Below are 26,067 nucleotides of genomic sequence, written 5' to 3'. Positions count from 1 at the left end.
CCCTCTTAAATATAGCCAATGAACTGGCCTCAACTACCCTCTGTGGCAGAGAGTTCCAGAGATTCACCACTCTCTGTGTGAAAAAAGTTCTTCTCATCTCGGTTTTTAAAGGATTTCCCCCTTATCCTTAAGCTGTGACCCCTTGTCCTGGACTTCCCCAACATCGGGAGCAATCATCCTGCATCTAGCCTGTCCAACCCCTTATGAATTTTGTAAGTTTCTATAAGATCCCCTCTCAATCTCCTAAATTCTAGAGAGTATAAACCAAGTCTATCCAGTCTTTCTTCATAAGACAGTCCTGATATCCCAGGAATCAGTCTGGTGAACCGTCTCTGCATTCCCTCTATGGCAATAATGTCCTTCCTTTACTAAACATCCTTTACTAAACATGAAAATGACCACATACAGGAATACATACATTTTTCAGTGCTGTGGGCTAGGCAGGGGAGTTGGATAAATACTGGGAAGGTATTAAGTTGCAGGTACGTGTAGAGAGAGAGTGCCAGCATTGCTGCAGGATAGAACTAGTGCAGGCTAAACAAGCTCCTGTTCTGTTACAGTCAGGAATCTCCAGCACATCAGTGCCGGTTTACTTCAAGTGAGCTGCCTTTCAACTGACTCCAAATGTACAGTTAAGGCCAACTATGACGAACATTCTTGTTTCTGTATAGTGTGTTTGCTGGAGTCCCTTAAATCAATCCGATGTCATGGCCTGCAGTCACAATTACTTAGACAGTTGCCTGAGAACAGCAGTCGGAGCGTTACTTAAAATAAATGAAAGATGCCTGCTGGTAAATTCCATCACACGTGGTTACTGCAGGAAATGCAGTTGCTGGTTTCAACCGAAAAAAGGCACAAAAAGCTGGAGTAACTCAACGGGTCAGGCAACATCTCTGGGAGAAAAGGAATAGGTAACGTTTCAGGTTGAGACCCTTCTTCGGACTGTCTGAACAAATCAGACTGTCTGAAACATAGAAACAGAAACATAGAAAATAGGTGGAGGAGTAGGTCATTCGGCCCTTCGAGCCTGCACCGCCATTCAATATGATCATGGCTGATCATCCAACTCAGTATCCCGTACCTGCCTTCTCTCCATACCCCCTGATCCCTTTAGCCACAAGGGCCACATCTAACTCCCTCTTAAATATAGCCAATGAACTGGCCTCAACCACCTTCTGTGGCAGAGAATTCCACAGATTCACCACTCTGTGTAAAAAATGTTTTTTCTCATCTCGGTCCTAAAAGACTTCCCCCTTATCCTTAAACTGTGACCCCTTGTTCTGGACTTCCCCAGCATTGGGAATAATTGTCTAGCCTGTCCAACCCTTTAAGAATTTTGTAAGTTTCTATAAGATCCCCCCTCAATCTTCTAAATTCTAGCGAGTACAAGCCGAGTCTATCCAGTCTTTCTTCATATGAAAGTCCTGCCATCACAGGAATCAGTCTGGTGAACCTTCTCTGTGCTCCCTCTATGGCAAGAATGTCTTTCCTCAGATTAGGAGACCAAAACTGTACGCAATACTCCAGGGGTGGTCTCACCAAAACCCTGTACAACTGCAGTGGAACCTCCCTGCTCTTATACTCAAAACCTTTTGCTATGAATGCTAACATACCATTCGCTGACGAAGGGTCTCGACCCGAAACGCCACCTACCACTTTCCTCCAGAGATGCTGCCTGGCCCGCTGAGTCACTCCAGCCCTTTTGTGTCGACACATGGACTCTGAGCATCCTTGTTACATCGGTTCACATCCGATACATCCACATTGTCAACAAGTTTCAGATTGGGAGACGCCAGGAGAGGTCACATTCAATTAGTTGTAACTGATTCAAGTACTAAGCCGCCTCTGCCTTGATGCACACAGGTAGCATCATTAACATACTTTCCAGCGCAATTAAATTGATGTACAATGATTGACACCTTTGGGTGAGAGTTTCACTGACATAATTATTTCTCCGGATCCATCATAGGAGAAAGAGCTGGTCTCCATCTCAAATTCTCTAGGCTTGCAGATAAAACTAAAGATTCTACTCATCATATTTACTCAATAAAAAATTCAAGTCTGCCTTGTTTTTAATTGCAAATCCTTCTCCAGAGGATGGCTTACTTGCTTAAGAGGCAGCAACGTTGGTTTCACCGCTGAACGTACTGCAGTCAATTATGGTAATGAATTGTCAATAAATATAAAAATTTAATATAGTCGACTCTGAGTGAGTGGCAGATATGGACCTGCCTCACAGACAAATCTGCTACTGCTGCAAATATTAAGTGCACCTGAAAGAGCTGCTGGCAAGCGGACAAGTCTGGAAGGACCAACAGCACAGCTCGGGGAGTTGAAGAAGTCCCAGGTGACGGCATCTCACCATGCTCTCAGAGCCAACATCCACCTCAACGTTGCAAAGTACTTCACAGTTAAGATCAAAGGTCTGAAGTGAAAATAAATTAGAGGAGACCACAGAGTTTTTAGAGCTCGCCATTTCCTGGTGAGCCTTCGCTTATTGTTGATTGCTGGGATTAAATAAGGGTTGTGGGAAACCAGCGCACTACATGGGCAGGCTTTGGTCTCGATCCTTTATTAATCTGTTCTCCATTGTTAAACCACAAAGCAAGCAAGCAAGCACTTATCTCCTGGTTTAAAAGTTAAACCGCATTTTATTATCGATGTGATCACATCTTAAGTTGAAGCAGGGAATATAAAAGTTATTCCTCGGAATTAAAATTGCCGTAATAAATTATAAATTTTAAAAGATCAATTTGTTTTGTGTTGTCCAGGTGGATTTCTCCGTGATTGCCTCACAAGCCGGGAGCACTCTGAATAATCTCATGAGCCACGCTCAGGAGCTTGTGGTGAAACTCCGCACACTACAGCTCGACCAGCGAGAGTTTGTGTGCCTCAAGTTCCTGGTGCTCTTCAGCCTTGGCAAGTATCTCACATCTGATTCATTTTCATCAAACGCTGATGCCCTTGGCCTTTTGTCCCCAGGTACATTGCCTCTCGAGCTAAGATATTGTGGGCAGTTGTTCACGGTCTTTATACATGGGGAGATGTTTATCTTATTCTCTGGAGCTCTGGCTTCTGGTCATGTTAAAGCAAAATACAGCAGATGCTGGAAACCTGAAATTAAAGCAGAATATGCGAGGGCGCTCTGCAGGTTGGGCAGCATCTGCGGAGAGAGAAACAAGGTAAGGTTTCAGGCCTCTCATCACACTTGCATCCCACACTGTTGATTCTATTAACCTGGGTGGAAATGTATCATTTCCTGTATGTATCAAATGAAATGTATCATTTAGTTTAGTTTAGAGATACAGCACGGAAGCAGGCCATTCGGCCCACCAAGACCGTGCCGACCAGCGATCCCCGCATATTAACACTATCCTATCACACTAGGGACAATTTACAATTATACCAAGCTGATCAACCTACAAACCTAAAGGTCTTCAGAGTGTGGGAGGAAACCAGAGCACCCGGAGAAAACCCATGTGGTCCAGGGGAGAGCATACAAACTACACACAGACATCACCCATGGTCGGGATCGAACCAGGGCTGTAAGACAGTAACTCCACCGCTGCACCACCACACCGCCTCTAGTATAAGCCCTTGGACATGTCAAACTCAGGGGATCAAAACAATTTTCCCCGTCAGAGTAACAGGATATTACTGTAAGTGTACAGAGTAAATCGAAATGTGTGGGAAGGAACTGCAGATGCTGGTTTAAACTGAAGATAGGCACAAAATACTGGCGTAACTCAGCGGGACAGGCAGGAGAGAGAGTGACAGGCAGGTGATGTTTCGGGTCAAGGCTCTTCTTCAGACTGAAGAGTGAATCACTGAGCCAGATGTGGGAATCTCTGAGATGAATGAGATTGGGAACTAAAGGCCTCTATTATTGTGCGGTGGGAACATGCTTCCCCTTATCTCCATCTTGAGGAGGGATATACGCAGTTTGAAGCCCACATTCTAATCTCCCCATAAGAAGGTAGATACTCTGGACATTTGAGTGTCCAGCCCCTTCAAGTTCTCGTTTAGTTTAATGAGATTACTGCTAAATCTCCCCATCACATCCTGCTCAACATTTCCTGTAAAAACCACCTCTTCATTCCAGAAATCTATCCAGTGAATCTTCTGTGGAATCCTCCCGATGCTGGGATATCACTCAACTGTTCATCACCCTTTCACACTGGTGAACAATGTCAGTGTCAGGGCAGGTGTGTCAAGCAGACACTTCAACCACTGCCAATGAATCCACCTACAGCCAAAATTGAAAACTCACCACTAGTGGGAGAGTCTAGGACCAGAGGGCACACTCAGATTAAAGGACGTACCTTTAGAAAGGAGACGAGGAGGAATTTCTTCAGCCAGAGGGTGGCGAATCTGTGGAATTCATTGCCACAGACGGAAGTGGAGGCCATGCCATTGGCTAATTTCAAAGCGGAGATTGACAGATTCTTGATTAGTCCAAGATTGTGGGGAAATGTAGGAGAATGGGGTTGGGAGGGAAAGATGATCGAATTGCAGAATAGACTCGATGGGCTGAATGGCCTAATTCTGCCCTTATCACTTCTGACCTTATGATCCTTTGATGACAATGGTGGTTAGGACAGCCATTGATTGGTGGTGAGGATACTGCTTCTCGTTAATCCCTCATTGTTAGTCAATAGCCACTTTATTGTAATGATATCAATGCAGGTTTATCATATCATTAATGGCAGCAATGCCATCTCATTCATCACCTGGAAAATTATGAGGTCAATATATGTAAATCCAAATGAATATTCTGTCATATCAGTGTTTAGAGTTGGGTGTTGCTTCTTTGGTGAAGATCAGCAGGATTTGTTGGTGTGGCAAGAGGGTTCGTTCAGTGCCATCAACATAGACGGAGATTGTGGGTGAACACAGGGCAAGAATGTGTTGTTCTTTGCCACCGTGCCAGTATCCTCAGGGCACCTGACCACGAAAGCCACCTGAGAAATGTGTACAGGTTCCATCCTGACCCAGATGCTGTCTGTACGGAGTTTAAACATCCTCCCCGTGCTTTGGTTTCCACCAACATTCCAAAGACGTGCAGCTTTGTAGGTTAATTGGCATCTGTACATTGTCCCTAGAACGTATGATAGAACTAATGTACGGGGTGATCATTGGTCAACATGGACTCGGTGGGCCGAAGGGCCTGTTTCCACACTGCAAACCCTAACACTAAACTAAACTAAACTAAACTAAACTAAACTAAACTAAACTAAAACTAAACTAACCTAAAAGATAATTTTGTGTAAGAAGGAACTGGAGATGCTGGTTTAAACCGAAGATAGACACAAAAAGCTGGAGTAACTCAGCGGGACAGGCAGCATCTCTGGAGTGACGTTTCGGGTCAAGACCATTCTTCAGACATAATTTTTTCAGAAAAGATAAGATTATTTTTTCGATGTATCTGTTCTTTAAGGGTTTGTGCAATAGTGGGAGGGCCTTGAATTATGCTCTGGGCCTCTCGTACAGTGGTGGTGCTGGTCCCGTTAGATCTCAATGGATTGCTGGCACTGCAGAATGTCTGAATGGACACCAGTTGATGGTTTTCCACAGTGGAGGGGTGGTCCCACTGTCCATACCCTGTGGCTGAATCCCTCTGCCTGACATGGTTTTCGAAAGATCACAGCAGAAGTTGGCAAAGATTTACATCAGTGAAAAATAACTGGAGGATGTTTTTTAAATAAACCAAGAATTAAAGTTCTAATCCAGAAAGCCTTGTCACTCACGGCCCATTCATTATCCACACTGCATGTGAATTGATACGAGAAATGAGTAGGTATTGATCAAATCCATCTCCACGTTCTTCACTTAATCAAATATTTAGGTGAAGTATTGGCTGTGCACCTGGTGCAGGAGAAAAGCAAAATGAACAGTCGTTCAACATGTGTAGAAACAAGGAATTGCAGATGCTGTTTAATACACAAAAGGACCCAGAGTGCTGGAGTAACTCAGAGAGTCAGGCAGCATCTGTGGAGAACATGGATAGGTGACATTTCACAGAGTGCTAGAGTAACTCAGCGGGGTCAGGCAGCATCTGTGGAGAACATGGATAGGTGACGTTTCACAGAGTGCTGGAGTAACTCAGCGGGTCAGGCAGCATCTGTGGAGAACATGGATAGGTGACGTTTCACAGAGTGCTGGAGTAACTCAGCGGGTCAGGCAGCATCTGCGGAATACATGGATAGGTGACGTTTCACAGAGTGCTGGAGTAACTCAGCGGGTCAGACAGCATCTCTGGAGAACATGGATAGGTGACGTTTCACAGAGTGCTGGAGTAACTCAGTAGATCAGGCAGCATCTCTGGAGAACATGGATAGATGACGTTTTGGGTTGAGACCCATCTTCAGACCAATCCATGTTCTCCACAGATGCTGCCTGAACCGCTGAGTTACTGCACACTTTGGGCCCTTCAACAGCTGTTGCTCACTTTAGCGTGTATCAGTATTATTATCCTGATCACACACTCATTTCACCCCTGCCATCGGGAAGAAGGTACAGGAGCCTGAATACCATAACGTCCAGGTTCAGGAACAACTTCTCTCCTACAGCCTATGGATACAGGCTATTAAGTACTACCACTTCCATTAAGGTCTGAACTACATAGACTACTATTGTTATTATAATGCACTATTATTGTTGTTTGGTTTTTATTATTACATATATGTGTGTGTATACATGTGTAGGAAGGAACTGCAGATGCTGGTTTAAACCAAAGATAGACACAAAAAGCTGGAGTAACTCAGCGGGCCAGGCAGCATCTCTGGAGAAAAGGAACAGATGACATTTTGAGTCAAGACACATCTTCATATATATATATTTATATATATAATACATATATGTGTGTGTGCGTGTTTGTGTGCGTTGTGACAGTATGTGTATATATATACACACACTGAGCTTTTTTTCTCGTTAATTATTTTGTTTACAGAGTACTATATTTCCATATTGTGTTGTGCTGCTGCAAGTAAGAATGCCATTGTTCCATCTGGGACACATGACAATAAAACCCTCTTGAGTCTTGACAAAGCAAAAACTCATCTAGGGTGAAGCATATCGTAACATTTCAGCATGAGTATCTGTGTAGTATAATCTGCAGTCAGCAGGCATAGACTTCTGGTGGCGATTTGCCAGCGATGTGCGTGCAGAATGCTGACGTAAAAACTCGGTGACATGCAGGTGGGTGGGTGATATCTCCAGCCTAATTATTTCATCGTCCTTGCAACCTTTAACTTAAAACCTGCTGGCAGGGTGTGGGCATTGCTCACATAGTGTTGGCCATCCTCAATTCTTGTTAAAAAACACCTGAGAGAACTGAAGATAGAAAAAAAGCTGGAGTAACTCATCGGGACAGGCAGTATCTCTGGAGAGAAGGAACGGGTGACGTTTCGGGTCAGAGAAGAGATACCTCACCGTTTTGGTGGGCTGGAGTCACATATATAGACCAGGGCCCGAGCAATGGTAAATCCGTAAGGGGCATTGGTGAATCTGATGGGATGTTACAACAATCATATGTTTTGTGTTCACTATCAGTGACGTTGAGTTATCTCATCCCACATTTATTTAATTACTTGGTGTTAAGTTTCACCACTATGATGTAGTGCTTGAACTCATGATCCAGATCAATAATCCATCCCTCCAGTGACCACTTCAGTATCTGATTGTCAGCCTGATTCCCCTGTGGTGATAGTGTCGCTTTCACTTGACATCATTGTGTAAGCAACCAGCCAACAACAGTATGTTAGTGAAACCTGATGCCAGATTACACCTCAATAATATCGCTTCTGTTAACATCGTCAAATGGTTCACGTCTAGGTGAATGTTACAGAATCTGAAGGGGGTAGTCTCTGAATCCTGGGCTAGTTTATCAAGCCAGCAATCAGGGAAATAAATAATCTGTAGGTAGGAACTGCAGATGCTGGTTTACACCGAAGATAGGCACAAAATGCAGGAGTAACTCAGCGGGTCAGGCAGCACCTCTGGAGAAAAAGGATAGGTGACGTTTTGGGTCGAGACCCTTCTTCAGTCTCCCGGGGTAATCTGGATATTCTGAATCTCTTTCATACCATGTGAGCTACTACCTTTTCAATGAAAAGATTTTGTACATTCTTCCCGTGACCACAAGGGTTTTCCCCTGTGCTCCAGTTTCCTCCCACATCCTAAAGACGTACAGGTTTGTAGGTTAATTGAAAATTGTAAAATATCCCTAGTGTGTAGGATGGTGATAATGTGTGGGGGTCGCTGGTCAGCACGGACCCGGTGGGCCGAAGGGCCTGTTTCCACTCTGTATCTCTAAACTAAACTGATAGAAAAGTCACAGAGTAAAAGCCATCTTGGTTTGAAAGAAATTGATTTTAATGCAGAGTGGGATCGTAGAAATGGTTGTTAATGCTATTTAATCTCAGCTGCGTTGACCAGTGACAGCTCTGACTATCAGCCAAATCTCATGAGGGTTAAAATAGACTAGGGAGCAAACTGGCAATGGGTAGTGAGCATGTGGTGGGATGAGGTCTCTCTCCCCCCCGACTCTCAGTTGGAAGAAGGGTCTCGACCCGAAACGTCACCCATTCCTTCTCTCCAGAGATGCTGCCTGACCCGCAGAGTTACTCCAGCTTTTTGTGTCTATCTTCTGTTTTATCCCCCAGACAGCATTTCCCTCTCTCTGTAGTCCTCAATGGTGTTTTTATGAAAGATGAAAAGCATCCATAGAAACATAGTAACATAGAAAATAGTTGCTGGAGTAGCCATTCAGCCCTTCGAGCCAGCACCGCCATTCAATGTGATCATGGCTGATCATCCGAAATCAGCTTTCTCCCCAAATCCCTTGATTCCGTTAGCCCTAAGAGCTATATCTCACTCTCTCTTGAAAACATCCAGGGAATTGGCCTCCACTGCCTTCTGTGGCAGAGAATTCCACAGATTCACAACACTCTGGGCGAAAAAGTGTTTCCTCATCTCAGTCCTCAATGGCCAACACCTCATTCTTAAACTGTGACCCCTGGTTCTGGACCCCCAACATCGGGAACATGTTTTGTACATCTAGCCTGTGCAATCCTTTAAGAATTTTATAAGTTTCTATAAGATCTGCCTCTCATCCTTCTAAATTCCGGTGAATACAAGCCCAGTCGACCCATTCTCTCATCATATGTCCAAGTCAGAGGAAGGTGAATTCATTGAGATTGAAGGTAAAAATGTAAAAGCAAAGGCAGTAAATGACTGTGAATGGCGTGGCTGTGAATATTGCCCTGCCAGGGTGAGTGGTTGGACTATACGGGAGCATCAATTTGAGGAGCACTGTGACAGAGTGAGCCTTCATTAAACGGGGAGCGGGTGGAGCAAGGTGCAGTATTTCATGTAATTCAGGTAGTGACTCTCTGGCGGAGCGGTCAATGATTGTTCCCAGGCCAGTGCACACACCTGACAAGCTGTGCATGTGTACGATGAATGCATGAAGGTTTAAAAGTCATCTGCACTTGCACTGCATGATAAATATTTATGTCAGAAGCACGGCATCCTCTGCCATGTTATTGATGGTGCAGATTTACCTCTTAACAAGACTGCTTATAGTGAAGGCATCGACTTTGTCTTCTCATCTGCATCGTAAAGGCATGTGATGCAGAGGCACTGAAACATCAGCTGCAGGCGTGTAGTTATTTGTTGTGACTTTGTAGAATGCTTGCAAAATTGCATTATCATGGGGGATTAAACCAAACTTCAACATTTTAAAAAACCAAGCCTCAAGATAGGTCTCACCCATTCCTTCTATACCGAGCCAGTACAACTGAGTTGAAAACCAGCATCTCCAGTTCCTTCCTACACATTAAAAGCCCTGTCCCACAGTATGAGTTCATTCCAAGAGCTCTCCCGAGTTTGCCCTGATTCGAACTCGGAGATTTGTGGTAATGGCCACTCGTCGGTACTCGGGGCTCTCGTGGACATTTTTCAACAAGTTGAAAAATCTTCACGAGTCTTCCCGAATACCTGCCGTTAGCATTACGAGCCGCTAAGAGACGTCCCCGAGCTCCGACGTACCCGCTACGTTCATTCTCCGTGCTTACCACGAGTTTGATTTTTTTTAAACTCGGGGGAGCTCTTGGAATGAACTCGTACCATGGGACAGGGCTTTAGCAACGTAAATGACTGGAAGTGGTGCTTGGACAAACTATTTGCTTAACTGGGGTCTCTTGTTCTTAAACCAGTTATAGAGCTATGAGCAAAAACAAAGAATTTGTGAGGATGTTGCCAGGACTTGAGGGCCTGAACTACAGGGAGAGGTTGAGCAGGCCAGGACTGTATTCCTTGGAGCACAAGAAGCTGAGGGGTGATCTTATAGAGGTGTATAAGATCATGAGGGGAACAGATAGGGTGGATGCACAGTCTTTTACCCAGAGTAGGGGAATCAAGAACCAAAGGATGTAGGTTTAAGGTGAGAGGGGAAAGAGTTTTGATGATCAGTCTTGCATTCACAAAGAGAAATCTGAGGTGTGACTTTTTCACACAAAGGATAGTATGTTTATGGAGGAGGTAGTTGAGGCAGAATCGATAACAACATGGATGGGAAAGGTTTTGAAGGGTTTTTTTTCACACAGAGAGTGGTGAATCTCTGGAACTCTCTGCCGCAGAGGGTAGTCAAGGCCAGTTCATTGGCTATATTTAAGAGGGAGTTAGATGTGGCCCTTGTGGCTAAAGGGATCAGAGGGTATGGAGAGAAGGCAGGTACAGGATACTGAGTTGGATGATCAGCCATGATCATATTGAATGGCGGTGCAGGCTCGAAGGGCCGAATGGCCTACTCCTGCACCTAATTTCTATGTTTCTATGTTTCTATGAAGGATATGGGCCAAATGATGGCTGGTGGGACTAGTGTAGATGGGGCACCTTGGTTAGCATGGGCAAGCTGGGCTGAAGAGCCTGGTTCCGTGCTGTATGACTCCATGACTCTAGTAAACTACAGATGCTGGTGTACACAACGTGCGGGAGTGAATCAGAGGATCAGGGGTCATCTCTCGAGCTATTGTTGACCGAGTCAGAAACTACTGCCCTGATTGTGCATCCATTTTAGATAATCAAAGTTTCACGAACACAGAGATTTGTGCTAACATTTTTTGTTCTAACTTCAGATAGCCCCTGCCTTCCCTCTCTCTCCATCCCCTCCCCCTTCACAGTTCTCCGACCAGTCTTACTGAGCCATTCATACTCTCCAGAGATGCTGCCTGTCCCAATGATTTGCGCCAGATTTTAGTGTCTACATTTTATCTCTGTTTGTTTTGCTGTTTCCTTCTCCCAACCAACAATGATCTATTCTAAGGTACACAAAAATGTTGGAGAAACTCAGCAGGTGCAACAGCATCTATGGATGCTGCTGCACCTGCTGAGTTTCTCCAGCATTTTTGTGTACCTTCAATTTTCCAGCAGTTCCTTCTTAAACACAATGATCTATTTTACATTTTCCTTGATCTGCATTCCCTTTGTCCTGTTTTCATACCTTCGACTTCATTATCTATACACTTCCTTAACTATGCACCACCCACTTCCCTGACATCAGTCTGTAGAAGGGTCTCAACCCGAAACGTCACCGATTCCTTCTCTCCAGAGATGCTGCCTGACCCACTGAGTTACTCCAGCATTTTGTGCCTATCTTCGATTTAAACCAGCATCTGCAGTTCCTTTCCGACACAGAGATTCGCGCTGTGCATAAATCGTCATCCATGTTATTCCCACCAACCTTAAATGTAGGATTATCCGGCTTCTTGATAAGAGCGGCTTTGACTTGTATTCCACCACCCGCAGTGGTACCAAGTTCCACCTACTCACCACTCTGAGCTTTTCCCACTCCTGTACATACAATATTCTAAGGACAAGTGGTTCAGGTTGCAAATCTGCTGTGGAATTGGGCATATTTTAAAGCTAAAAGCAATAAGTAAATAGTGTTTAAGTCTTGCTTCTCATCACCATGGAAACCATGGCAAAGAGGACGCCTCAATTTGTGAATGCAAGACTGATCATCAAAACTTAATTCTGCTTTTATATTTTACACTTCCTGTGGCTAAAAGTTATTTCAGGTTATTTTCTTTGGGATCTGAAAGTGTTTCCTGCATTTGTTGAACTCCAGGTTTAAATTATATTAGCTGGGGGAATGAAAGGCATCTTTGCAAGAGGCATTTTGTTTGCTACCTGCTTCAACTACAGATCTTATTACCATGTTCTTTAACTACCGCAGGACTCCATTCCCCTTCACTACAAATCTCTGATTAACAGCAGTCAGCTCTGTGGCTAGCCTCCAAGAGGATATCAATTATTTAATGCATCTCATGTTTTTTATTCATTCATATGATGTGGGCAAGGTCAGCATTTATTGCTTATCCCAACAGCTCTTGTGAAGGCAAAGGCAAGTCTGTTTTCTGGAACTGCTCCAGTCTGTGTTGGGAAGTTACTCCCTGAAGACTGAGGCAGGGACTGAACCAGTGATCTGAAGGATCGGTTCTTGGTTCTTGGTTTCTTGGTCCTCCAAAATATTCCAACTGGAATTTAAACTGGAGGTGGTGAAGGGAGGGCTTAAGCCAGAAAAGGTTATTGGGAAGAAAGAGCTACTTTAAATGTCGTTGCATCTGGTTGGGTAACTATAGTTGGGTGGAGATTATTCCATGCTTTAATTGTGCGGGGGAAGAACGAATTGCTGTACACATCTGTCTTTGTAGCTGGGATCACAAATTGGATCGAACACCCTCGTCTGCTCCTAATTGGTTTGGGTTTGGTGTAGGTCTTGTAGTCTATGTCGAGTTGACCATTTAACATTTTGTAGTAACAGGTCAAACGGTGAGCTTCAGTTGACCGGGTGGGTTTTCTCTGTGATCTTCGGTCTCCTCCTACACTCCAAAGACGTACAGGTTTGTAGGTTAATTGGCTTGGTAGAAATGTAAAAGATTGTCCCTAGTGTGTGTGGGGTAGTGTTAATGTGTGGGGATCGCAGGTGGATGTTGTCCCATTGGGCTGAGGGGCCTGTTTCCACGCTGTATCCCTAAACTAAAGTCGCCAAGTCTTAGCGCCATTTCCAAAGTCCAAGTTGTTTTAAATGCAGCTGGCCGTAAAGGCCCATTGTCCATCGACCTGGCCATAAAGGCCCATTGTCCATCGACCTGGCCGTAAAGGCCCATTGTCCATCGACCTGGCCATAAAGGCCCGTTGTTGCAGGGTCGGCCTGGCGAAGCAAAGTTGTAGATGTCCTCCACTGTTGCTCCACTGCAGGCCGCGTCAGGCCCGCCCGCTCAGTCTGTTTTGATGCATTAAAAGGGCTACTTTACCCTGGGTGGTGTTGACCTTCTAGTTTGGCCTGTGATGCGTCTTGTCCAGAACTATGCTTTGTTTATGCTGCAAGGTTATGATGAGAGGGGAACAGCAATGGTAAATGGTCAACCCATGGTGGACTATTGCAGCCATACATTTGGAGGGATTAGGGCTCGCTTTTTGTGATGCAGTTGAACAGAGGTTTTCACTCTGAAGATGGTCACTGCTTGGCCCTGTATCCATTCGCATCGTTGTTCTGAGTACTGACTTCTGCAATGTGTGGGAAGGAACTGCAGATGCTGGTTTATACCGAAGATAGACGCACAGTGCTGGAGTACACGGCCCGTCCCACTTTCACGACCTTATTCACAACCTTTTTTACTCGTGGACATTTTACATCAGGCTAGAAAAACCCCCCGACCTACTTGATGCCACGAGTACCTACGACTAGTATCACGGCTGCTACGACCTACCTACGACCTTGGGACGACCATGATGCGAGTATGAGTCAAGGGCAAACTCGGCAGAGGTCGTGAATTAGGTCGTGAAGGTGGGACAGTCCCTTAACTCAGCGGGTCAGCGCAACGTAGGCCAACTAGGGTCGGGGGGAGGGCAGAGGGGGAGGAAATGCAGGAGTTACTTGAAATTGGTTTCTGTAATGGTGGCTACTGTTATATCATGATAGATCTTGCAGCCAGCTTCAAACTACGAAACTCATCAGCCTCCCATATGGATTGGGTGCATGTGGCTACATTGCTGTTGTAAATGGGGATGTTTGTGGCATTTCCTGCACACATCAATTGCTTTATCGACATCGGTGACTAGATATGGTGAAAAAACAGTAACAATCTCACCTTCAGACCAGCACCTACATCTACAGTTCCTTGTTTCTGTATCCCAGGTGATCACGCATGCCACATGTCCATGTCCAGGCTGGATGCAGACAGAGAATTTCCTTTACCAAGGAACACCAGTGCCCATCTGAGGTTTACAGCAGTTTAGTTTAGTTTTAGTTTAGCATTAGTTCACCTTTAATTTAGTTTATTGTCACGTGTACCTAGGTAGAGTGTTTAGTTTAGTTTAGAGGTACAGCGTGGAAACAGGACCCTTTGGCCCACCGAGTCTGCACCAGCCAGTAATACTCGCATATCAACAATATCCTACACACACCAGGGACAAATTAAAACGATACCATGTCAATCAACCTACAAACCTAAGGTAGACACAAAATGCAGGAGTAATTCAGCAGGACCGGCAGCATCTGTGGCTGTGGATGATCAGCCATGTGAATGGAGGTGCTGGCTCGAAGGGCCGAATGGCCTACTCCTGCACCTATTGTCTATTGTCTATCATCTCTGGAGAGAAGGAATGGGTGACGTTTCGGGTCGAGACCCTTCTTCAGACTTAACTTTAAACCAGTATCTGCAGTTCTTTCCTACACAACCTACAAAGCTGCACGTCTTTGGAGTATGGGAGGAAATGAAGATCTCGGAGAAAACCCACGCAGGTTACGGGGAGAACATACAACCTAGTCAGGGTTGAACCCGGGTCTCTGGCACTGGAAGGCAGTCACTCTACTGCTGCGCCACCGTGCTGTAATTAAGCAATTAAGCAAAAGTGAAAAGCTTATTTTGTTTTTTGATAACCTCAAGGTCACAATGTTTGATGTTATGATTTTATCTCCTGATTATTTCATGAATCGAATTTAAACCTCTGACCTGCGATGCTGCAGGTTCATGGGCCTCGGCATTTGTCCACGTGAATGGAACCATTCTGCCTCCACTGCCAAGTGTATCCTTATGGTTTACCTTGCAGGTATTTATATAAATGTGGGAAAGCCCACAGTTCGGGCGCAGCGGTAGAGTTGCTGCCTTACAGAGCCAGAGACACGAGTTCGACCCTGACTACAGTACGGAGTTTGTACGTTCTCCCCGTGGCAGCGTGGGTTTCCTCCTACACTCCAAAGCCATGCAGGATTGTAAGTTAATTGGCTTTGGTGAAATTGTAAATTGTCCCTGCTGTGTAGGATAGTGCAAGTGTTTGGGGTGATCGCTGGTCGTCGTGGACTCGGTGGGTCAAAGGGCCTGTTTCTGCACCGTATCTCCAAAGTCTACAGTTCATCTTCAGGCAGCACTGCACAAATTTCTCGGGCCCTCACCATTCACCACCAATACTCAGTGGGTTTTGAAGGCAGGCTAACGATGAACTGTTCCTTCCACAAGAAGTACGATCTTTGACTAACTGAGTAGTTTTGCATAATGTGGTCTCGAAGGTCAGTAAATATGTTTCAGAGGAATTATGTAGATGCACGACGTGTTTAACCAATGATCTCAGCATTTAAACGTGAAATCTCAAATTCTGCTGTTCAGTGCAGAACAAAAGATTTACATTTTGGACAATATATTTCCCAATGTGGCAAAGCGCTTGATGTAGCTGAAGTGTATTCGATGAAGCACTGTGTGCTAGCAAGGAGCTAGGAATGTCCATAATCTGTCCTTCTTCACACCACTAGCTGATATCCTGAGTCATTTGAGGATCATTCTGCCTGGCTCCCTCCTGTTCAGGAAATCACCCTTCAACAACCCAGGAACTACCAGGCATGAGTTACTGGGCGATATCGGCCAAGCTCTCCGGCTGTTAAGGGATTGCAGGGGAAGGCAGATGACTATCCATGATATTTAGGCCTTTGTAGATCCCACATATAATGCACGATTCTGTATCAGAGCTGACAATGTTGGGAGGGGGTCTCAGATCTTGCCTGGAGAGAGCATTCTGGAGTGAAACATAGAAACATAGAAACATAGAAAGTAGGTGCGAGAGTAGACCACCAGGTCCATCGAGCCCGCACCGCCATTCGCTCATGGCTGAACACTAAACAGACACACTTACCCACAAACAGTAGACACAAGACACAGAACACAAGACACTACCCTCCCCTTTATACCGCTATCACCCCTCTCCACCCCAAGAACCTCGTGATCTCCTGGGGGAGGCAAAAAAACGGATAAAAACCCAGGTCCAATTCGGGAAAAAAATCCGGGAAATTCCTCTCCGACCCCAATCAAGGCGATCGACACTTGTCCAGGAGATCACTCAGGTCTTACTATACTAACCATACCTAGGTCCATATCCCTGCCCTCTCCCCGTAGCCCCTTATCCCCTTGGCAGCTAAAAAACCATCTATTTTAGTCTTAAATATATTTAAAGTTTCTGCTTCCACTGCTCCCTGGGGCAGTGAATTCCATAAATTAACCACCCTCTGGGTGAAGAAGTTCTTCCTCATCTCAGTTTTAAAAGAGCCCCCCCTTATTCTGCAACTATGTCCCCTAGTTCTAGTTTCCCCGATCATTGGGAACATCCTCGGTGCATCCACCCGATCAAGGCCCCTCACGATCTTATATGTTTCAATGAGACCGCCTCTCATTCTTCTAAACTCCAAAGAGTAGAGTTCCAGCCTACTTAACCTTTCCTCATATGTCAATCCCCTCATTGCAGGAATTAATCTTGTAAACCTTCGCTGCACTGCCTCCAGGGCTAGTACATCCTTTCTTAAGTATGGACCCCAGAACTGTACACAGTATCCCAAATGTGGTCTCACTAATACTGTGTACAGCTGCAGCAAGACCTCCGTGTTTTTATACTCAATCCCCCTAGCAATAAAGGCCAAAACTCCATTGGCCTTCCTGATTGCTTGCTGCACCTGCATACTAACTTTCAGTGATTCATGTACTAATACCCCTAGATCCCTTTGCGTTGCATTACAACGCAGCTCCTCCTCATTTAGAAAATAACTTGCCCTATCATTTTTTTTCCCAAAGTGAATGACTTCACATTTATTAGTATTAAATTTCATCTGCCAAGTTGTTGCCCACTCACCTAGCTTATCTATATCCTTTTGCAGACTCTTCCTATCCTTCTCATCCCCTACTTTTCCTCCCATTTTTGTATCGTCCGCAAATTTTGATATATTACACTTGGTTCCCTCCTCCAAATCATTTATATAAATTGTGAACAACTGGGGTCCCAGCACCGACCCTTGCGGAACCCCGCTAGTTACCGGTTGCCATCCCGAGTATGAACCATTTATCCCCACTCTCTGCTTCCTATTTGTTAGCCAATCCTCTACCCATGCTAATATATTACCCCCAATCCCATAATTTTTTATTTTTAACAATAGTCTCTTATGTGGCACCTTGTCAAAAGCCTTTTGGAAGTCCAAGTATACCACATCCACCGGTTCCCCTTTATCCACCCGGGTTGTTACTTCCTCAAAGAATTCGAGCAGATTCGTTAAACAGGACTTCCCCTTCACAAAACCATGCTGGTTCTGTCCGATGAAGTCATGTTTATCCAAGTGCCCCGTTAGTGTTTCTTTAATAATTGTCTCTAACATTTTACCCACCACCGATGTTAGACTAACCGGTCTATAGTTACCCGCCTTCTGTTTACTTCCTTTTTTAAATATAGGTGTTGCATTGGCCATTTTCCAATCCACTGGGACCGTTCCTGCCTCCAGGGAGTTTTGGAAAATTATCACCAATGCATCCACAATCCCCACCGCTATCTCCCTCAAGACCCTTGGATGTAATCCATCAGGCCCAGGGGATTTATCCTCCTTCAGTCTCATTAATTTCCCTAATACCACCTCCTTGGTGATCTTAATAGTATTTAGCTCCTCCATTCCTACCGCCCCCTGTTTATCCAGCGTTGGAATATTTTTTGTGTCTTCTATGGTGAAGACTGATACAAAATACTCGTTTAATGCCTTTGCCATTTCCATGTTCCCCACCAACAACTCTCCAGTCTCACCCTCCAATGGACCAACGTTCACCTTAGCCACCCTTTTTCTTTTTATATAGCTATAAAAACTCTTACTATTAGTTTTTATGTTGTTCACTAAATTCCTTTCATAGTCTATTTTCCCCGTCTTAATTAATCTCTTAGTTATTTTTTGCTGACCTTTAAATGCTTCCCAATCCTCTACCCTCCCACTATCTCTGGCTACCTTATATGCCCTTGCCTTCAGCTATCCTTTATAGTTTTACTGAGCCATGGCTGACTGTTCTTACCCTTACCCCTTTTTTTCTTCATAGGAATAAATTTTTCTTGAAGGTTATACAGTATACCCTTAAACGTACACCACTGCTCATGTACCGTCTTATTCTTGAGTCTGCTATCCCAGTCAACTTTGATCAGCTCAGTCCTCATACCTTCATAATCCCCCTTATTTAGACTAAGCACCCTAGCCTGAGTTTCAACCTGCTCCCCTTCTATTTGAATATGGAATTCGACCATATTGTGGTCACTTGTTCCCAACGAGTCCCTAACTATGACATTTTTAATTAATCCTGCTTCATTACACAGGACCAGATCCAAGATTGCCTCCCCCCTTGTCGGTTCTGTGACATACTGTTCTAGGAACCCGTGGGGTGATGTATCAATAGGAGACACAGAGTGCTGGAGTAACTCAGCGGGTCAGGCAGCATCTCTGGAGAACATGGATAGGTGACGTTTTGGCTCAGGACCCTCCTTCAGATTGATATGTTATGACGGTTATGGATCAAACTCTAGTTTGGTCCAGTTTAGTTTTGTTTAGAGATACGGCATGGAAAGGCCCTTCGGCCCATCGAATGCGCACTGACCAATGATCACCCATACATTCCTTCTGTCCTACATGCTAAGGTCAATTTACAGAAGCCAATTAACCTACAAACCTCTACGTCTTTGGAGTGTGGGAAGAAACTGGAGCACCTGGAGAAAACCCACACGGTCACAGGGAGGATGTACAAACTCACAGACAGCACCCACAGTCAGGATCGAACCCCAAACTCCGGCGCTGTGAGGCAGCAACTCTACCACTGCACCACTGTAATAATCAGGAATGGAAAATATATTTAGCTCTGATCACAAGACAAAAAGTAATTAAATTAGATGTGCCAGTCACAGGATTGTATTGTATGGGGTGACTGCGTATTACCAACCCATATCCCTCTCTCTGAAAAATTGTAGAATTATCATCAGTGTGGAGAACGTTGTGTGTAAAGGCCATTACACTGAGCCTACACAGCAGATGGTGTGGTTTCCACCTAAGCTTTGTGGGCTGAATGCATTGTGTGGGTGAAATATGTTTGTGGGATGATTCAATGTTAAGCACACTTAGTACAAAGTCTATCCAGAATGATATAAAGTGTTCTAATATAAGGGTCTAGTTCCACGTCTTCCAACCTATCTCCTGGCAGCCGTTGCACTTTTTTACCTGCACTTTATTTGTAACAGTAATGCCATGACACCGTAACAAACCCAGGTGCATGGATGGGGAAGGTTTCGAGTGATATGGGCCAAACGCGGTCAATTGGAACTAGTGTACATGGGGCATCTTGGTTGGGACTGGCAAGTTGGGCAGAAGGGCCTGTTTTCGTGCTGTATGACTCCATGGTTATATTCAGCTCGCTGATTTGCCTGGATAGCATGAAGACACCTTTTTCACTGCATCTCCAGTGCACTTGACAACAATAAACCAACACCAACCTTCAGGCAAGTTGGGCAGAGAGCAAGTAGAGTTCTGTCAGCAAACGTTTCTGGATTAGAAGGCAGACAGAATGGTCACGGTGAGAATGTCCAAGACACACCGATACCACTGGTCAAACCATCAGCTGTGTGGAATACTAGTGATTATTGGTAGAAAAGTGGAAAGTCTCTGAATCTGAGTCCACCTTTTTTGGGGGGAAAGGCCCAAGATAATAGATAAAATAGCCACAGAGGTATTGTCACATGGAAACAGACCCTTCAGCCCAACTTGCCCACACCAGCCAACATGCCCCAGCTACACTAGTCCTACATGCCTGTGCTTGGTCCATCTCCCTCCAAACCTGTCCTATCCATGTACCTGTCCAACTGTTTCTTAAATGTTGTGATAGTTCCTGCCTCAACTACCTCCTCTGGCAGCTTGTTCCATACACTCCATGTAGTTTGTTTGGTTGTTTGTCTGTTTGTCCTTTTTGCACAAAGTCCACGAGCATTGCCACTTTTCATTTCACTGCACATCTCATATGTGTATGTGTCGAATAAACTTGACTTGACTTGACACCCACCACCCTTTGTGTGAAAAAAGTTACCCCTCAGATTCCTGTTACATTTTTTCTCCACCACCTAAAATCTATGTAGTCTGGTCCTCGATTCACCTACTCTGGGCCAAGAGACTGTGCATCTATTCCTCTCATGATCTTATACACCTATAGAAGATCACTCCACATCCCCCTGCGCTCCAAGGAATAGAGTCCCAGCCTACACAACCTCTGCCTATAGCTCAGACCTTCTAGTCCTGGCAACATCCTTGTAGATCTTCTCTGTACTGTTTCCAGCTTGACAACATCTTTCCAATAACACAGTGCCCAGAACTGAACACAATACTCTAAATGTGGCTTCACCAACATCTTATACGACTGCAACATGACCTCCCAACTTCTATACTCAATACTCTGGCTGATGAAGGCCAATGTGCCAAAAGCCGTTTTGACCAAAAAGCCGATCTACCTGCGACTCCACCTTCAAAGAACTATGAATGAATACGCTTATTGGCCAAGTATGTACACATACAAGGTATTTGCCTTGGTGCTCTGCTCGCAAGTAACAACATGCCATACAGTAAACCATTAAGAATAAAATATAAAACATTAAAACATTAAGAATAAAACATAATCGATTAAACCTCTGATGAAATAAAATACCAGATCAAAAGGAGGCTACAGATTTTTGGCTGTTGAGTAGAGCAACTACTCGTGGATAAAAAATGTTTTTATGTCTGGCTGTGGCAGCTTTGACAGTCCGGAGTTGCCTTCCAGAGGGAAGTGATTCAAAGAGTTTGTGGCCAGGGTGAGAAGGGTCAGAGATGATCTTGCCCGCTCGCTTCCTGGCCCTTGCAGTGTACAGTTCGTCAATGGGGGTGGGTTGCAGCCAACAAACTTCTCAGCTGATCGGACGATTCGCTGCAGCCTCCGGGTGTCGTGCTTGGTGGCTGAGCCAAACCAGACCATGATGGAGAAGGTGAGGACAGACTCTACGATGGCCGTGTAGAATTGGACCATCATTGCCTGTGGCAGATTGTGCTTCCTCAGCTGCCGCAGGAAGTACATCCACTGTTGTGCCTTTTTGACTGTGGAGTCGATGGTGGCCTCCCATTTAAGGTCCCTGGAGGAACTTAAAGGACTCCACAGATGTGACTGTGGTGGTGAATGGGGGGAGGGGAGGGGGAGCTCTCCTAAAGTCTACAATCAATTCAAAACCTTATGCAAATGCATAAGGAGCAAGCTTGACTTAATAATGAGATTTACTAAACCATGCAAGGCCATTAAATGAGCTGGAGAAATCCAAAGCAAATGATATCTGAAGAAAGGTCCTGACACAAAATATCACCTGTCCATGTTCTGCAGAGATGCTGCCTGGCCTTCTGAGTTCTCCAGCACTACATGTCGTTTTGTGTGATATCTTTGACTACATTTTAGTTCAATAGACAATAGGCAATAGGTGCAGGAGTGGGCCATTCGGCCCTTCGAGACAGCACCGCCATTCAATGTGATCATGGCTGATCATCCCCAATCAGTACCCCATTCCTGCCTTCTCCCCACATCCCCTGACTCTGCTATCTTTAAGAGCCCTATCTAACTCTCACTTGAAAGTATCTAGAGAACCGGCCTCCACCGCCCTCTGAGGCGGAGAATTCCACAGACTCACAACTCTCTGTGGGAAAAATTGTTTTTCCTCGTCTCCGTTCTAAATGGCTTACCCCTTATTCTTAAACTGTGGCCCCTGGTTCTGGACTCCCCCAACATCGGGAACATGTTTCCTGCCTCTAGCGTGTCCAAACCCTTAATAATCTTATATGTCCATGTAGGCGATATTTTCTGTTCCAGTGTCGGTATTACAGTGCAGTTTAATGTACTGACGTTGTGTTGGAGCCATTGTGTCCATGTCTGGTCCCATTACTGAGGGAAGGCAGTCTGCCATCAAAACAGTAAACGTTGGGCAATTGAACACTGACCAAATGTCTCTTTGTGTGTGTTGGCAGGTTGACGACCAAACCCTTAACAATCTTATATGTTTCAATAAGATCCCCTCTCATCTTCTAAACTCCAGAGTGTACAAGCCCAGCCGCTCTATTCTCTCAGCATATGACAGTCCCGCCATCCCGGGAATTAACCTTGTAAACCTACGCTGCACTCCCTCAATAGCAAGAATGTCCTTCCTCAGATTAGTGGACCAAAACTGCACACAATACTCCAGGTGTGGTCTCACTAGGGCTCTGTACAACTGCAGAAGGACCTCTTTACTGGTCATGGAAGCCAAAGAGAGTACAGTACAGTGGCGCCATGGTGCAGCAGTAGAGTTGTTGTCTCACAGCACCAGAGACCCGGGTTTGATCCTGGCTATGGGTGCTGTCTGTACGGAGTTTGCACGTTCTCCCCGTGACCACGTGCTATTTCTCCGAGACCTTCGGTTTCCTCCCACACTCCAATGACATACAGCTTTGCAGGTTAATTGGCTTTTGGTAAGAAATGTAATATTGTCCCTAATGTGTAGGATAGTGTAAGTGTATGGGGATCGCTGGTCGGCACAGATTCGATGGGCCGAAGGGCCTGTTTCCGCACTGTATCCCTCAGCTAAACTAAAGGGTGCAAGTTAATAGAGTTTCAATGCAATGCATGTGCGGTTAGGGCCCGGACTAATGGAAGGTGGCAGAGGAGATAAGCAGTGATTTGTCACTGGCTGTGTTTGACCGGGTGCCTGTAAAATGAAGTGCCAATAAAGATGAGGTTAGACATTACTTGACCCATGTTCTCCTCAGTCAGCAGCTTGTCTTTACACTGAAACAAGCACCAAGTGACTGGCACCACATTACAGACACTGTCAAGCCTTAGATAAATGTAGTTCATTTAAAAATGAAGGGTTTATCAATGAGCAAATAATTGCAGAGCACTATTGATTCCTTGCATCTCACTCAGCCTGGGACATCAGGGTTTGCTGAAATGGTAAACATTTAATCAGCATGCATGTCAAACAATGGGCTCCATTCACCAGCTGCAAACCAGTGCAAAGAAAGACCAAGAGACTTTAAACACCACTCTGACCTGGCCTGACAATACATATTTAATCTACTGTGTCCACATGTTATATGGTGCAGGAGGGGATATATTTTTGCTTTTTCTGCCTGATAACAGAAGCATTAGCAAACCGCCGCGGTTGTCTGCCGATTGTCTTAAAGACATGATACACAGAATGTGATGATATTTACTGAGCACAAGTCGGGGGAGGGACGTCTAATATTTGCAGAGCCTGACGGAGCTTGGTGTCCCGACCAGCCCAAAGGTCAAGCATTGTAATTGTAAATGTGCGAGTCCTGGCTCACCACTTAGCTTGGCTCCTGATGCTCAGCGATCCGGGCACTTGTGTTCTACTTTGTAGACACAGGTCACAGAGCACTGTAAATTCTAATATCGTGTAAAGTAAGTTGAGAGATGATCCTGGAGCAAATAAAAGGACAATAGCTCATTAAAGCAATAATTGAATATTGGCACATTGTGTGCTCAGGCAGCTGGTTCCCTTAAATTAGAATTCCAGATCATCTCCAGCAGGGAATGAATTGGGGCTGTTAATATCATTGGAACACGAGAGATGCATATCTCAATTTTATTTTTCTAACAGTAGCGAGCGGGGACTTGACATGCACACTTTGAGTATGAGGGGTGTCATGCACGCACACACCAAACTCGACTATATGGAGATGAAACATTCCTCTTGTACAACGCTGGCTGTTCATTGCAAGTAGACTTAGAAATGGATGGCTTAAAGACAATAGACAATAGGTGCAGGAGTAGGCCATTCGGCCCCTCGAGCCAGCACCGCCATTCAATGTGATCATGGCTGATCACCCACAATCAGTAGCCCGTTCCTGCCTTCTCCCCATATCCCCTGACTCCACATCTCACACAGATGGAATATTGGGCGTTACAGTTTGAAACGAAACGTATCTTTAGTTTAGAGATGCAGCGCGGAAACAGGCCCATCGGCCCACAGAGTCCGCACCGACCAGCGATCCCCGCACATCAACACTATACTGCACACACTGGGGACAATTTCACACTTACGTCAAGCTAATTAGCCGACAAACCAGTGCGTCTTTGGAGTGTGGGAGGAAACCGAAGATCTCGGAGAATTCCAACGCGGTTACGGGGTGAACGTACAAACTCCGTACAGACTGCTGCGGCAGTCGGGATTGAACCCGGGTCTCTGGCGCTGGAAGGCAACAATTCTACCGCTGCACCACCGTGCCACCATCTTGTGCGTGGTGAAATTATTATAGTGTCCAGTCAGTGTCATTGGACCCAATTCAACTAATATCCGTTGAGGAAAATGTCATTGAAACTCGATTGATAAATGAGCAGAGACACATTGTCGCTCTGATGGGTGGACTAACTATAACACATCTTTACAGCTGCCACTGCCACAGGGATAGCACGGAGGCTGAATATTTCTCAGAAACATAGAAACATAGACAATAGGTGCAGGAGGAGGCCATTTGGCCCTTCGAGCCAGCACCGCCATTCATTGTGATCATGGCTGATCGTCCCCTATCAATAACCCGCCTGCCTTCTCCCCATATCCCTCGACTCCACTAGCCCCTAGAGCTCTATCTAACTCTCTCTTAAATCCATCCAATGATTTGGCCTCCACTGCCCTCTGTGGCAGGGAATTCCACAAATTCACAACTCTCTGGGTGAAAAATTATTTTCTCACCTCAGTCTTAAATGGCCTCCCCTTTATTCTAAGACTGTGGCCCCTGGTTCTGGACTCGCCCAACATTGGGAACATTTTTTCCTGCATCTAGCTTGTCCAGTCCTTTTATAATTTTATATGTTTCGATAAGATCCAACCACATTTGTGTTCAATGCAATTCTCACAACAGGCACTAACATTATACGACAATAAAATGAGAATGTCGATTAAACGCAGTGTGGTTTAAACCCACTAATGGACACAAAGTGCTGGAGTAACTCAGCGGGCAAGGCAGCATCTCTACAGAACGTGGATAGGTGATGTTTAAGTTTGTTCGGATGAGCAGCAAAAAAACCCAATGGGTTAATTTAAGACCAAACGATATTTTCAAACAATGATTCTGACCATCCCTCGCTCATCGCATACTATTTTCTATCGAATTCCCAGAAATAGTAACCTAATTAACCACAAATGCTATCAGCTGTCAAAATTGATGTTCATTTCTTTATAATGTGCATACAAGGGAGTTTGTGGTTATGTACTCCAGAGACAAGAGAACACGGTTTGCAAATTACCATTTCTTAAATATATGAAATAATTTTAAATTCTGTAAAGATTGATTAACATTCAGTGGTGGTGACGGTTCGATATTTACACCTCTGAGAGTTGGCAGAAGCACATTATGGTGCATAAAACTGCTGGTATGTCTTAATTAACTGCAAGATAATAGGAGTGTTTTTTTTAGTGAGCAAAGCAGTTCGGCAGTTGCTGAATATAAGTCATTTCCAAGTTCAGAGTTTACGATTAATCAATGTGGCACAAGCAGGAAGCAGAGTCCACGCTGGGAGCTGGGAGCTCTGGCCGTTTGAGGTCTGACAAGCAAGTGGATCTGAGACACTTTAAACACAATCAAAGGGCAAACGCATGAAATAGAATTGGAAACAGCAAGGACGTCGTTGCCATTACAATCAGTGTTTGTTAACGTGTGGAGAAATG

General features: G+C 44.9%; 1 protein-coding gene across 3 annotated transcripts in view; it reads left to right on the top strand.

The window, feature by feature from the left end:
* The window catches only part of nr5a2 (nuclear receptor subfamily 5, group A, member 2), a 178,168-nt gene that overhangs the window by 115,240 nt on the left and 36,861 nt on the right, over nt 1-26,067 (top strand). For 2 of the 3 annotated variants that reach the window (XM_055642449.1, XM_055642448.1), the window contains exon 6: nt 2,772-5,209. In XM_055642449.1, coding sequence (XP_055498424.1) covers nt 2,772-3,227 — 456 coding nt within the window. In that variant the 3' untranslated portion in view covers nt 3,228-5,209. Of the gene's footprint in view, nt 1-2,771; nt 5,210-26,067 lie in introns of those variants that run through there. The other variant, XM_055642450.1, reaches the window with a different exon arrangement.

Source organism: Leucoraja erinacea, chromosome 10 (assembly GCF_028641065.1).
Source record: "Leucoraja erinacea ecotype New England chromosome 10, Leri_hhj_1, whole genome shotgun sequence".
Taxonomy (NCBI): domain Eukaryota; kingdom Metazoa; phylum Chordata; class Chondrichthyes; order Rajiformes; family Rajidae; genus Leucoraja; species Leucoraja erinaceus.
The sequence above is the reverse complement of the archived record's forward strand: the minus strand, read 5'-3'. Positions and strand labels throughout refer to the sequence as shown.